At 24.0% G+C, this 13,025-nt stretch overlaps 2 protein-coding genes across 2 annotated transcripts; both read left to right on the top strand.

Moving 5' to 3' along the window:
- Nucleotides 1-1,206: 1,206 nt before the first annotated feature.
- Nucleotides 1,207-3,504, top strand: LOC126901491 (protein obstructor-E-like). The gene is made up of 5 exons (XM_050677960.1): nt 1,207-1,570; nt 2,050-2,253; nt 2,632-2,838; nt 2,996-3,209; nt 3,295-3,504. Exons 1-5 carry the CDS (start codon nt 1,330-1,332, stop codon nt 3,350-3,352), a joined length of 924 nt encoding a protein of 307 aa, XP_050533917.1. The 5' UTR covers nt 1,207-1,329; the 3' UTR covers nt 3,353-3,504.
- A 3,592-nt stretch (nt 3,505-7,096) lies between these two features.
- On the top strand, nt 7,097-10,986 carry LOC126901494 (protein obstructor-E-like). The gene is made up of 5 exons (XM_050677967.1): nt 7,097-7,256; nt 7,336-7,560; nt 7,639-7,842; nt 10,412-10,625; nt 10,683-10,986. Exons 1-5 carry the CDS (start codon nt 7,214-7,216, stop codon nt 10,738-10,740), a joined length of 744 nt encoding a protein of 247 aa, XP_050533924.1. The 5' UTR covers nt 7,097-7,213; the 3' UTR covers nt 10,741-10,986.
- Nucleotides 10,987-13,025: the final 2,039 nt, after the last annotated feature.

A 13,025-nucleotide genomic window follows, 5' to 3' on the forward strand; every position in this document is an offset into this window, starting at 1 on the left:
GTTTTTTTATATTAGTTTTACTAATTAAAGATATTCTTACATAATTAATAATCTTCAGGGGACTTTTATAGATTTTAGGGACTAATCCCTTCAAATTACGCTCATGTCTACTTTTTAAAAATAACTGTAATATTGTAAGTAAGGAGGCTGAGGGGGTATGGACACTCGCATGAGTATGTAATACATAAATCATCAACTGTACTTCAAGTTTTTAAGCTCCACAATTTATTTATAGACTGGGGGCAAGGGGCGAACTCCCGAGGCCCATATAGGTCTTTACCCGACCCTAATTAAAGATAACTATTTTTTTTTAACTTTTATCTTTATACTATAGTAGTCCATTTTATTAAGCCGAGAAAAGAAATTTTATTTTATAAATTATACTTGTTATAAAATATAACATTTTTTTCAACTTAATACATTCATTCACAGTATTTCAAATTTCAATCTTAAGTAATATTTGCTGATATTCATAAAATAATAATGAATTTATAATTATCTTCCAAATTTAAATTTACTCTACTTAACCCTACACTAATTAATAAAAACGCTATAGAGTGTTATAAAATAGAACTTTCTAATTACAGAGAGTTCTATTTTTACTAATGTAACTTAATTAATTTCTTTAATTAGTCAATAATTTTTCAAGGAATTAAATTTTGGTCAAAATCTTTGAATTATTAATGAATAATATTAGTGTTATTATTCAAATAAAATAAAAAATTCTAGTAATCAAACAATTTGAAACGTTATACATTCCCTTTTATTAACAAATAAATTATACTATTGCTTTGGTCTTTGGAGACTAATTATCGTGTCTTTATTTTCATAAAGTTCTTAATAGAAATAATTAAGTTTATTGTCAATTTATTTTATTTCTATTATATACCATTATTATATAGTAAATACCATAGAGTATTTCGAGTATAAATAACTAGTTAATTTTTGACAAATCCTTTTTTTCATTACTCAATTAAATATTAATATCATATTATTTGAGAAAACGAAATTTCAAAAATGTCTTTAAAAAGTCTACAACAATATTTTTTTAAATTAAATACCCGAACTAAAACGTTAATCATTAATTTTGAGATTATAAATACATTTGTATTATAATTCAACAATTTCTACTTAACAGCCAGACTTTTTATAGGTAAATACCAAAACAAGAATGCAATACTCGTAGATATTAATTTTATTCAATCTAGTAATTACTTTACAACAGCAGACCGGTTGAAACATTTTATTCACACGGCTATTCCAATAATTCGAACTGTATATGTCTTTATCAGGCGCATTTAACCAGCCACGACGTTAAGCAATCACACTATGAGAAATCGATTCATAGGACGATTTTTTTCCTTTCTTTGTCATGGATTTTCTTGTACACGTATCTCCTATGTACGAATAAAAGCGATTGTCTCAGGAGGGAGAAACTGTAGAATGGTTTCTTGTTCTTTGCCGAGGCCACAGTCATCTGTACATGTAATACCTTCGCGCATTAAGTTTTCAGTTATGGATCTTTCAATAGCTTTATTCATCATCGTAATTGGAATTTCTCATTCGACAAGTAAGATTTTTAATAATAATTTCAATTAAATAAATAGATATGTGGATAACTAAAATAAAATAATTAAAAAATAAACTTGTAAATTATTTACTTACTGAGTATACTCGATGAAAAATAGATTTTATGTGTTTCTCAAAAATAAACAATAAAAAATAAAAATAATTTGTATAAGAATGAAAAGTTCTGGTTGTTTAAATAAATGTGGGCTATTATACAGGTAAGAAGTAAACATAATAACGCCCACTGAATAATAAATGCATTTCGTATAAATTATTGTTATTATTGTACGAGAAATAAATTAAATTCTTCTTGGAATTCACTTTCACTTTCCCCTGCTGTTCATTTATTAATTTCATAGTAATATGAAATTATGCAAATTAAAGATGATACAATAATACGTAATGCAAAATAAAGCATTATCTTTTTATATTAATTGCCTATTAAATATATATTAATTTTGTTATTAAATTTATATGAAGCTGTCAATGGAATAGACTTTCAGTGTCCAAAGAAAAACGGTCAATTTGAGGATCCTGTGCAATGCGATAAATTTTATGAATGTAAAGATGGTATAGCAACAGCCAAACTCTGTCCTGACGGATTAGTTTTTGATCCGTTGAATAGAAAGGTCAACAAATGTGACCAACCATTTAGTGTGGACTGTGGTGAACGAACTGAACTTCGTAAGTATATAGATTAAATTTATTTTAAGTTACAAAGGACCAATTATTATTTTTTAAATATTCTGAAGTGAAAAATGTTTAGAATTGTTAACCAAAATACACAAACAATCATACTGCATATTATATTGAAATAATTACCTATTTATCAAATAAATTACTGAAAACTTAAATATGGTGTATACTTCCACTAATACTTAAGTTCGAATCTTATGACCATTTAACTGAACTTGACCTTAATACTTATCGAGTTTAATTTGTTTAATTGACTTTAATATAGTAAAAAGTATTCAATAAGCGTTTATGAACTTTTTAGCTACAAATACAATTTTTGTACAAATTTTTCATGATAAACTACGTTAAAGTATTATTTGTTAACAGAAAATCCTCAATCTAATCACTTATGCCCCAGGCGAAATGGGTACTTTGCACACCCTGACGAGAAAATTTGCAACATTTTTTATAACTGCATAGAAGGCGAAGGAACAGAAATAGTATGTCCGAATGGCTTGCACTTTGACGAGTACGCGGGAACATGCGCTTGGCCAGCCACTGCCGGCAGGACCGGATGTGGCGAACCGGAAGAAAGTACGTATTACTATTTGCAATTAATAAATTGACTAATTTTTCCATTTAAAAGTGAACATTTTACTAAAAAAGTTTATGGGATACTTTCTTCTCGAGTTTATCTAAAATTTGGTATGTGTATCAATTACTGAATCATTGGAAATTTTCTATTTTACAGTGAAACTCAAAGATGGATTCACTTGCCCAAAAGAAAAACAACAATCGTCTAGAGTACAGAATGTAGCACATCCAGTGTACTCACATCCGGATGATTGTCAAAAATTCTATGTATGTCTTAATGGAATAACACCCAGAGAACAAGGCTGTTCTGTTGGTGAAGTATTCAATGAGCAATCTCAAAAATGCGATCGACCTGAAATGGTACCTGGATGGTAAGTAATGCATGATAATAGAATGCCTACATAAGCTTAAAAAAATTTAATTTCTATGGAATCTAACCCAATTTATCATTTTTAGCGAGGATTGGTATAAAGATGACCCACAAGTACAAAACAAGAATAAAAAAACCACATAATCCTAAATTAATTATGTTTTAGTATTAATTATAATATACATTAAGCTAAGTCATTTTTTTCATATATTTTGTTAATAATTAAATGTATAGTTGTATTTATTAAATAAAATACAATTAATAAATTGTTTTTCATTGATTCAAATTTAAAAAAATTTGAGGGTTTTAAGAATTTTTGAAAACGCAAGCACAAAAAAGTATACACAAGAAATATTTACTAAATTTTGTATTCATGTTTTAAAGATTTTTAAAAACCATTAAAACACCCGATTAAGTTCATATTTATCATTTAAAACGTGTATAATATATTTTCATAGATTAAACTTAGATTACTATTTAGTTGTTTGTGTTTAATAATGTATTGCTTTTTCATGCTATATTCAAAATGACAATAAAGGTTATAAATTATTACAACTATAATTAGATTTCTATTTAGTAATACATAACCTATAATTTAATAAATTGTAAAAAACATGTATTAGAAAATTAATTTGCATCATCTTGGAAATCTTTAAGTATGATCATCGCCATTGAAAACATTTTTGAACGAATGATTAAACTATCTATATATATAAATCTGTATGATGATGGCAAATTATGTTTTCTAGACGATGTCCGAATATTTAAAGAGTTGACTGTATGTCAAGAAATTTTTCGTAAAATTATAGCCAATTATATAATTATATTTTATATAATTGTATATTAATATACTTAAATTATAATGATTTAAAATTTTGTTAAAATAAACATTATTTAATTTGAATGTTCAAATGGCACAAATTTCACTGTTAACTAAAATGACTCAAACAGTAAGTAACAGAAGTATAATTTAATACTATATTTCATATGCTTTGATTTCATTATGAACTAATTTGTTATTTTTTTTTTTAATCAATTAAATTTTCATTTTTTAACTTATACCTATTTTTTTATGTTTCAACACGAAACTTTTACAATTTAAAATTATTAATTTCGAATCAAAATAATATTTCTACATATGAAATGTATAATCTAAAAAATATATATCAGTTAAAGTTAAGTATAATTTTATTTCAATGATTATAAATGTTTAAACACCTAACGAAACATGTTTTTACAATAAGACAGGTATTAAATTAAGTATTGTTATAATTAAATCATAATAATTTTAAAATTGACATAATTTTACTATCTACTTTTAATATTTTTATATTAACAGCTCCTTAATGTTTATAAAGATAAATATCAAATCCTTTTTACAATATTTTAAGAAAAATGATAAATTCAGCAAATGAATATAAAAAATTATGATAAAATATTTTTTTAACGAATTTTTATTCTAAGACTTGTTTTTTTTTAATAAAGTAGGCAGTTGGAAACTAATAAGAATAAAATAATATCAATCCGCAATCCCAAAAAATGATTAAGATTTCATAAAAAGAAAATTTATTACACAATGTATTTTGACAAAATTTTTATATTTCCCGTGTTATATTTTTTAAATTATTAATTATTATTTTGAGAAGGTGGGACTCAATCTAGAAGTTGAAATAATCATAAATTATTATCTGGTACAGTCAATGCTTATATATCTCAAAGTTTATGTAGTTCAACGTCTGAAATTCAAGAATTTAATTGTTTACTGGTATTTAGTTATAATTATATTTTTAAAACACCGAAGTATTTTATTTTGACTTATAGCAAGGAAATAATGAAAACAGCATAAAATAATTGATTTTGATTTTTTGGAAGCCGATGAAATGTTTATATACAAGGGGATACAAATATGTATATAAAAATAAATTAATGAATTATGACGAATTTACTTTTTACATGCAAATAGTTTTATAAAGAAAACTCATATTTTTGAGTATACTGAAAAAAATTAACATTTTATTGATTAGTCTTAGAAAAAAATAGTAGAAGTATTTTTCAGTATTAAAATAATAATATTGATTATATCACATTATTTTATATTTTTTTAAATAATATAATAAGCAATGATTTCATATTGCTTCAGTATAATTTTTAATAGTATAGTTTAAATTTGCTTAAATTTACATATTTAAAGTAAAAAATTAATTATATATTTTTAAATCCATATACTTACTTCGAATCCAACAAAATTTTATTTTCAAAAATTATTTAATAAAAATAATACAATTTTTACATCATTAGAGGGACACATTCGATATTTGTTAATAATATCAAATACAACAATTGCAAAGGAACATATCAATATTTACTTAGAAATATGTACAAAACTTAATTATACTCGGTTCAATTTATTAATACTTTTTAAAATACAAGTTTCATTTTGCCCCACAATTCCCTACTGTTACAAATGTATAATATTCAATTTTTTTTCAAATATATCAACTTTTAAAATTCACACTTTTTATATTTTTAAGTAATTTTATAAAATATTATTATTATTATTTGTATATTCTTTCTGATAAAATCGCATTATTTAAATACCAATAAATACTGCTATTTTTACAAACAATGGAATATTATAAATCTTATTTCATACAGCTATAAATTATATACATAGTTTTTATACAATACTGTTTGTGTGTTAGTCAAACTATTAGTTAATAGTTGTATCTATAAACTAGATTATCCAGTTACTAAAATACCAGAAGTCCAGTTTTTGTCACTTTCACCAAATTCATGTATTATAATTAACCGCGTCACGTAATTAGAAAAAACATGAATTTTATCAATAAATGTTTTGTTAAATAATTTGAAATATGTAACTTAATTTAATTTTCATAGATTAAAAGTATAATAAAAAATTATAAATTTTATAAAATTTATTAAAACCACAAAAAACAACTACTTAAAAATTATATATCATATTTTCTTTGTTTTTTCGTTTATTTAGAAAAGTTGTAACGTTTAAATTTCATTCACTTTGAGTGGCGTATACTGTAAAATGTATTTATTGTTTATTATTATTAATATTTATTAGTAATACAATTGTAGTATTTTCTTTATAATATTAAACTAACATATATAATAACACATAATATGACGTAATTAATGAGTTATTTATAGAATTATTGACGAAATTGTTTTTCTAATGTAAGTTTTGTAAAATTTAATTTGCTTTTGCCTTTTTTAGATAATTATATCAAATATTTGAGTCTTAAAGGACTGATATACAAGAATTATAAGTTTATCTTATATTTTTCTAAAAGCCTCAACAAAAAAACTAAATATGATAATAACGGAATTTAATCTTCCTCAAAATAAAAAAGATGAAACTTAAATAATATGGCTAAAACAACGAATTATTTTATTACTTAATTCTTGACCTAATCCATATATTAACTTCTACATAAATATATGTTGAAAATCTATTTTTAAAATTACTAAAATTATTTTTATTTTGTACTATTAGATACTGTAAGTTCAAATTATTGGAGTAATTGTATTATCTTTTATTTGAAGCAATAAAATAATTATTGTTTAATGGAAAAGAATGTGTCAATGACACTTTGTTATTCGATTATCTGCGATGACATTAAAAAATGATGGAATATGTCAGAAAAATGCCATTTGAATACCAATGATAAAAATAACGTAGGACAAACACGTAATACTCGTTGAATAATATTATGACTTCATTTGCACTGTTTTTTTGGCTTCATCACGTAAGTGTATTGTGAATCTTCACAGAAATTTTATGATATTATATTCACAGACTGTTGAAAAATCTCTCATATTAAGTGTAGGAGTTCAAAAACCTTATTGATAACGCCACACAGAGGTCGCGACAAGTCTGTTGCGGGGGCCTCGACGACTAGTTTCAGATTTTTATAGTTTCCTGGCGTTAAACGAGTACACATCCATTCGTACCTCGTTCGCCTTTTACCTAAGATGCTCATACACGTTCAAATCTCTGCTCTCGTGCTGTTCGCAGGTAAGTAGTGTCATGAGGCACAAGAGTATTAACAAAAAATATGTCGGTAATGTATAAATAGAGATTGTTGAATTTATAGGAGTTGCGGTCGGACAGGACCAAAGCACTACTGATTTCCAATGCCCAAAAAAATCCGGTTTCTATCCTGACCCTGTTCAATGTGATCTGTACTACCATTGCACCTTGGATGGCGATCTTGTGGAAAAGTTATGCCCTGATGGTTTACTGTTCGATGACAGTAATCCGAGTCATGAAAAATGTGATACTTCTGTTAACGTAGACTGTGGTCAGAGAACAGTACAGCGTATGTATTTGATCGTCAAAGGGAATATTTATGGTTGATTAAAAAATGGATTTTAATGATTTTTTTTTTATTTTATAGAGGAGCCTAAACCCTCAAAAGGGTGTCCCCGAGCAAATGGATTTTATAAACATTGGGAAGAAGGAAGTTGCGACAAGTTTGTACAATGCGTTGAAGGTGTCGCTAATGAAATGCCATGTCCACCGGGTCTAGTGTATGACGACTCTGCAAGTTCTTGTGCTTGGCCGGTCGATAGCAAACGGCAATGCGTAACTACAAAAAAAGGTACGAGATTGTCTTATTTATTTTCAGTTTTTTGTGACCTGTATTCTTTCGAATGACCAGTAACTTTAATAACAACTTCTTGCATAACAATTGTGTAGAAATGGATAACATCGAGTTTTTATATTTTTATAATTGATAAAATGATTAGTATATTACATAAATAAGTAATGCGTCTTTAGCATAATTTTTTGACGAGGAGACTAATAATAATGAAGAACATTTGATGAACTTTATTTTTTCAAATCATATGACCTACTCATGAAATTAACTTAAAAAATATTACTTTGTAAGAAATTATCCAAAAATGCATGTTAATTTTACACACAAATAGTGTAATTTTGACATAATGTATCGAAAATTCTTACGCAAATATATCATTTTTATCACTATGATCGTTTTTCTTGCATTATATGCGTTAGAAACTTCCAGTAGACGTGTGCGAAAATTTGAACATTTTTTAGGAGTGTAATGATCATTTTATAAGAAAATATACAATTATATATTCAGATGTATCAAAACTTAAATGTTGATATTTTAACAATAAATAAAACGAGATCGCAATTATAAAAATTAAAAATTCTAATTAAAAAAAAAAAAGGAAAATTATAAATACCTATAAATACGTCGTATAAAATAAAGTAGGTGCGGATAATAAGGACTAGCTAGACCTTAAACTAAGCCTAATACAATTTAGGCTTATTATCCACAACTATATTAATCAATTTTACTTTTTGTAACTTGCAAGTTTAGGTAGTTATTTATAATTTATAGATAACAATGATTTAACGTTTTTTTAATTTTATTTTCAAACTTTATATAGTTATGATAAGTTAAACTTAAAACATACTTAGTCGAAACAATAATGTATTTGAACTCTTTTTTTTGTTTTAATTTTGTAAAGACATCGAAACATGTATATGACATGTGTAATATTATTGATTATTTACAATAAATCTTGTAAATTTTATTTCTAGCAAAAAGTAAGTTCCTCATACATTATAAATCATTGGATAATAGTAGTTATTTCTAGCCATGAACACAATATAATAGAGTATCATTTGCTTCTATACTTAATTCGAAGATAATATTGAATCAAAGTAATGTAATCAGATTCTTTCATATTATTTTATTCAAATATTTAGTAAATTAATACCTTAGTTTAAAGCTACTGATATTTTATATTAACACTTTATATGACAATCAGTTTAGGGGTTTCGAGATTAGGTGTCGTATAAACTATTCTATTGTTATAAAATGGACATTTCATGTTGTAAAAATAAATTATTTATTCATTACGTGTTGATGAGTTGCGTAATTGTTTATTGTGTTCATTAAAAATTAATTATTGTGTGTAGGTATAGACCATTAAAATATTTAAAAATTAATTACCTTAATACATTTTTCAGAATAAATCAATATTTAAGAATTTTTTTTTTTTAGTGTATATTGAGGGCATAATTAATTTTAACTATTTTTAGTATTTATGCAATTAATAAATTTACAATTTAGTAAATTTAAATATTTTTTTTAACTAAATAATTAATTTTTGTTTTCAAGAAATAATTTTTTATGCGACATATCTTTAAACGTAAATCTCGAGAAATCGTTATTACCAAAGAAAACTATTAAAATGTTTGTTATGAAAGAGAAACATTTATTGAAAAACGTTAACACTAATGATTCTTAGTGCTTACATTAAAATAGTAAAATAATATGTTACTACTTCTTCATCTTGAAACATTTAAAATTTACTGAAAATACATAAAATATTAAAAGATTTAGTTAAAATTGAAATTTATACAATTTCATATTTGTTAAAGTTGTTTTTACTCAAAACAGTTCAATAGTTCAAAAAAAAATTATCGAATTAAACAATTTTTAAAATTCATGAAGTACATTCAGAAATAATTTCAATAAGTATATGTGTATAGGAGAAATATATTTCTGTAAATTTACCGATTTAAAATCATTATATCGCTATATAGTAATAGTAATAAAGTTTTAATGTATTATATTATTAAAAGCTTAAAAAAAATCTTTTCCTTTAAACAATTTATATGAAATATATAATTTTGTTCAATGTTTTGTTACTTAAGATGCTACACTATTTTATATTTTTATTAAAATTAGCTTAGATTAAACACAGATTTTTCATTATTGCGCTGAGCATAAACTGATGAACTTAAATTTGTAATATAGTCAACAAAAAAATTACTTTATGAAAATTTGCGATCACTATTCAATGCAGTTTAAATGACAAAAAATGAGTTCTTTTGCTATTCTGTAAAATTAATAGAACTTATATACATGTTATATTCAAGGACATTGATATGGATTATTCAGTGAAGAGGTTTGAATTAAAAACCCCCATCTTATTATTTTTAATATAATGTTATCACACTTAAAATATTTGTAATGGAGGTTTGAACCGCCCAAATTAACACTTACCTACTCTCCTGGTTACATCTTAGGCAAACGTTTATCTATTAATTAATTAGAAACGACTTTTATTAGATTAATACATTAATAAAACTTTAATTGTGAATATTGCTTTATAAATACCTTTCAGATGTCCTTCCTGACGGATTTTCTTGTCCTGATGGAGACGTAATGGGACCTAATGGTCGAATATTACCACATCCTACTTTTGCACATCCTGACGATTGTGCTAAATTTTACATTTGTAGAAATGGTGTTACACCACAATACGGAAGTTGTTCCTCAGGGTCAGTTTATAATGAAGAGTCTTTCAAATGTGATGATCCTGAAAACGTACCAGGATGGTGAGTTTTGAAAATTTTGTTAAAATTTTGATTGTCATATTTTGTTTTGTATTTTAGTGAAAACTATTATGAAACTACAGAAAACGAAGAAGAAAAGAAAGGTGCCAAGAACTAATTTTATATAATATTTACAAATACGTCTTATATATTATATAAATGTAAATAAAATAACTAATTATAATATGTATAGCTGTGTACATCATTTGAGTAGATAAATACTAATGATGATTTTTTGATGGAATAATCTCTGGTCATGAAATGACCTATTTGGATCTTAAAATATTATTTTCCATTGTACAATAATTTATCTATTTATAATTTTATAACATACAATTGAATATACAATAATTTTTTTTTTTATCGTTCTGTAATTCATTGCATTATTTGTTTATAAACAATATATTTATAATTTAATATAAAAATAAGAGCCATTCAAAGTTTAATGAAAATAAAATAATTGTAAATTGGCTTTGAACCTTGAAAATTTATGAGAGTAAAAGTTTACAACACATTCACTCCAATATTCGAATATACTTTCACACGCTCGAAGTTCATCAATCTTATTTTATGAGAAAATAATTGTTCTCTTTGAATAATGTTGTGAATTTCATGATTATTTATAATCAAGAATTAAATTGCACTTGCTGACAACCTCGTACTAGATTCTATATATTTATCAAATAAATTATAACCAATTAAACAATTAACCTAATTATTCAAATTATTTCGTCATATATTCGTTTTTTATAAGAAAGTCCGAACAGATATCCTTTTAGCTGTGATACAACACTAAAAAGGCATTAGCTATAGTTTATAGTTTTTTATTTTGTGTTTGTTACTACAACCACTCAGCTCCTATTGTATTGATTTCGTTCAGCGATATGTCGAAGGATCACAATTTTCTATCTCTTCGAAGGCGCTACTCCTAAAGTTAAAAATAATTGCTCGTTAATCCTAATTTATATTCGATTTCTTAAATACTGTTCAAATGATAATTAAATGTGTGTATAACACACAGTAATGCTCTATTATAAGTTGTTGCAATCTAACAGATTTTTAGATGAGCCCTAATTAATTGAGTTATATATATATAAGTACGTATTAGCATTAAGTATAAAAGAAGCTAAACATTTTTAAAATGTATTTCTAATTTTCATACATATGTTGATCATTTTTTTTTGGTTTTAAATGTTTATTTTTAATTAATCTTATCCATTTTACCAATAAATTATAAAGTAAAATGATATGCTATCTATTTTTTCTTATTTTAGTGTGATTCATACATTTTTTTAATACTCTAATAGTTATATGTAATTTTCAAATAAATAATATAAATCAATTATTAAAATATCAAATTACGGTATGTTCAAATTATTAACTGAATGAAATCATGTTGAATTTAAATTAAATTTAAAACTAAAAATATAGTATTTTTTTTATTAAATCTAAGATTTAATATTTCAGTCAGGTTTTCAAAAATATAAATTCAATATAAAAAAAGTAAACATATTTAACTATTAAAGTAACAAAAAATTCAGATTTATATTTCTTCAAAAATCATTTCTTGTCGGATAAAATTCAAATTTTAAAATATGCAAACAAATTAAACTAATTATAAAACATTGATATTGATTGATATTTTTTAAAATAATCTTAAGTTTCAAGATCACATTTGTATCCGTTTGTATTTTATGTACATTTAATGTTTAAAGATTAAATTTAGTAAAAATAAAATGTTACATTTTTTTTTTTACTAAATATATGAAAAAAAAAATTATCTTAAAATTTCAATTATTACTTCGTAATTATAATATTATAGTCCTCAATTATTTTTATTATAGCTTATCAAAATAATTTTTTATTAAATGAAATTTTGGTTCATTCATTTTTTGTTCCTCCTTGAATTTAGTATAGGTTTTACATGATTACTATAATTTAAATAAATACAATTAAAAAAATTAAGCTTTTCTTATCATTGATTAAAATAAAAAGTCAAACCATAATATATTTATAAAGATTTTATGACTAAAGTTTATATTTATGAGAAAAAATAATATTATTAGATATCTTGGTCAAATGGGTAGTATTTCAAAAATATTCATTACGCTAAAAGTTAACCAATATTATCTTGTTTATTAATTTAAAAAAGTTACAAAAATAATATTTTCTATTTTTTTCATAAAATTATTTAAAAAAATTTTAGCAGAGTCGAGTAAACCTATCAAAAGTTATCAGAAAAATATATTTTTTAATGATTAACTGATAATTAATATTATTTTGTACGCATGATGAATTTAATTAATCTTCATCGAGTCAAGATATTGAAGTTTTTTTGTTAAGAAAATAATAGAATGTAATTTAGAAAAATATTTCTCACAAAAAATCAACTTTTGTAAAATT

This window comes from Daktulosphaira vitifoliae, unplaced genomic scaffold (genome assembly GCF_025091365.1).
Source record: "Daktulosphaira vitifoliae isolate Bord-2020 unplaced genomic scaffold, ASM2509136v1 Scaffold_3, whole genome shotgun sequence".
In the NCBI taxonomy this organism is placed as follows: Eukaryota; Metazoa; Arthropoda; class Insecta; order Hemiptera; family Phylloxeridae; genus Daktulosphaira; species Daktulosphaira vitifoliae.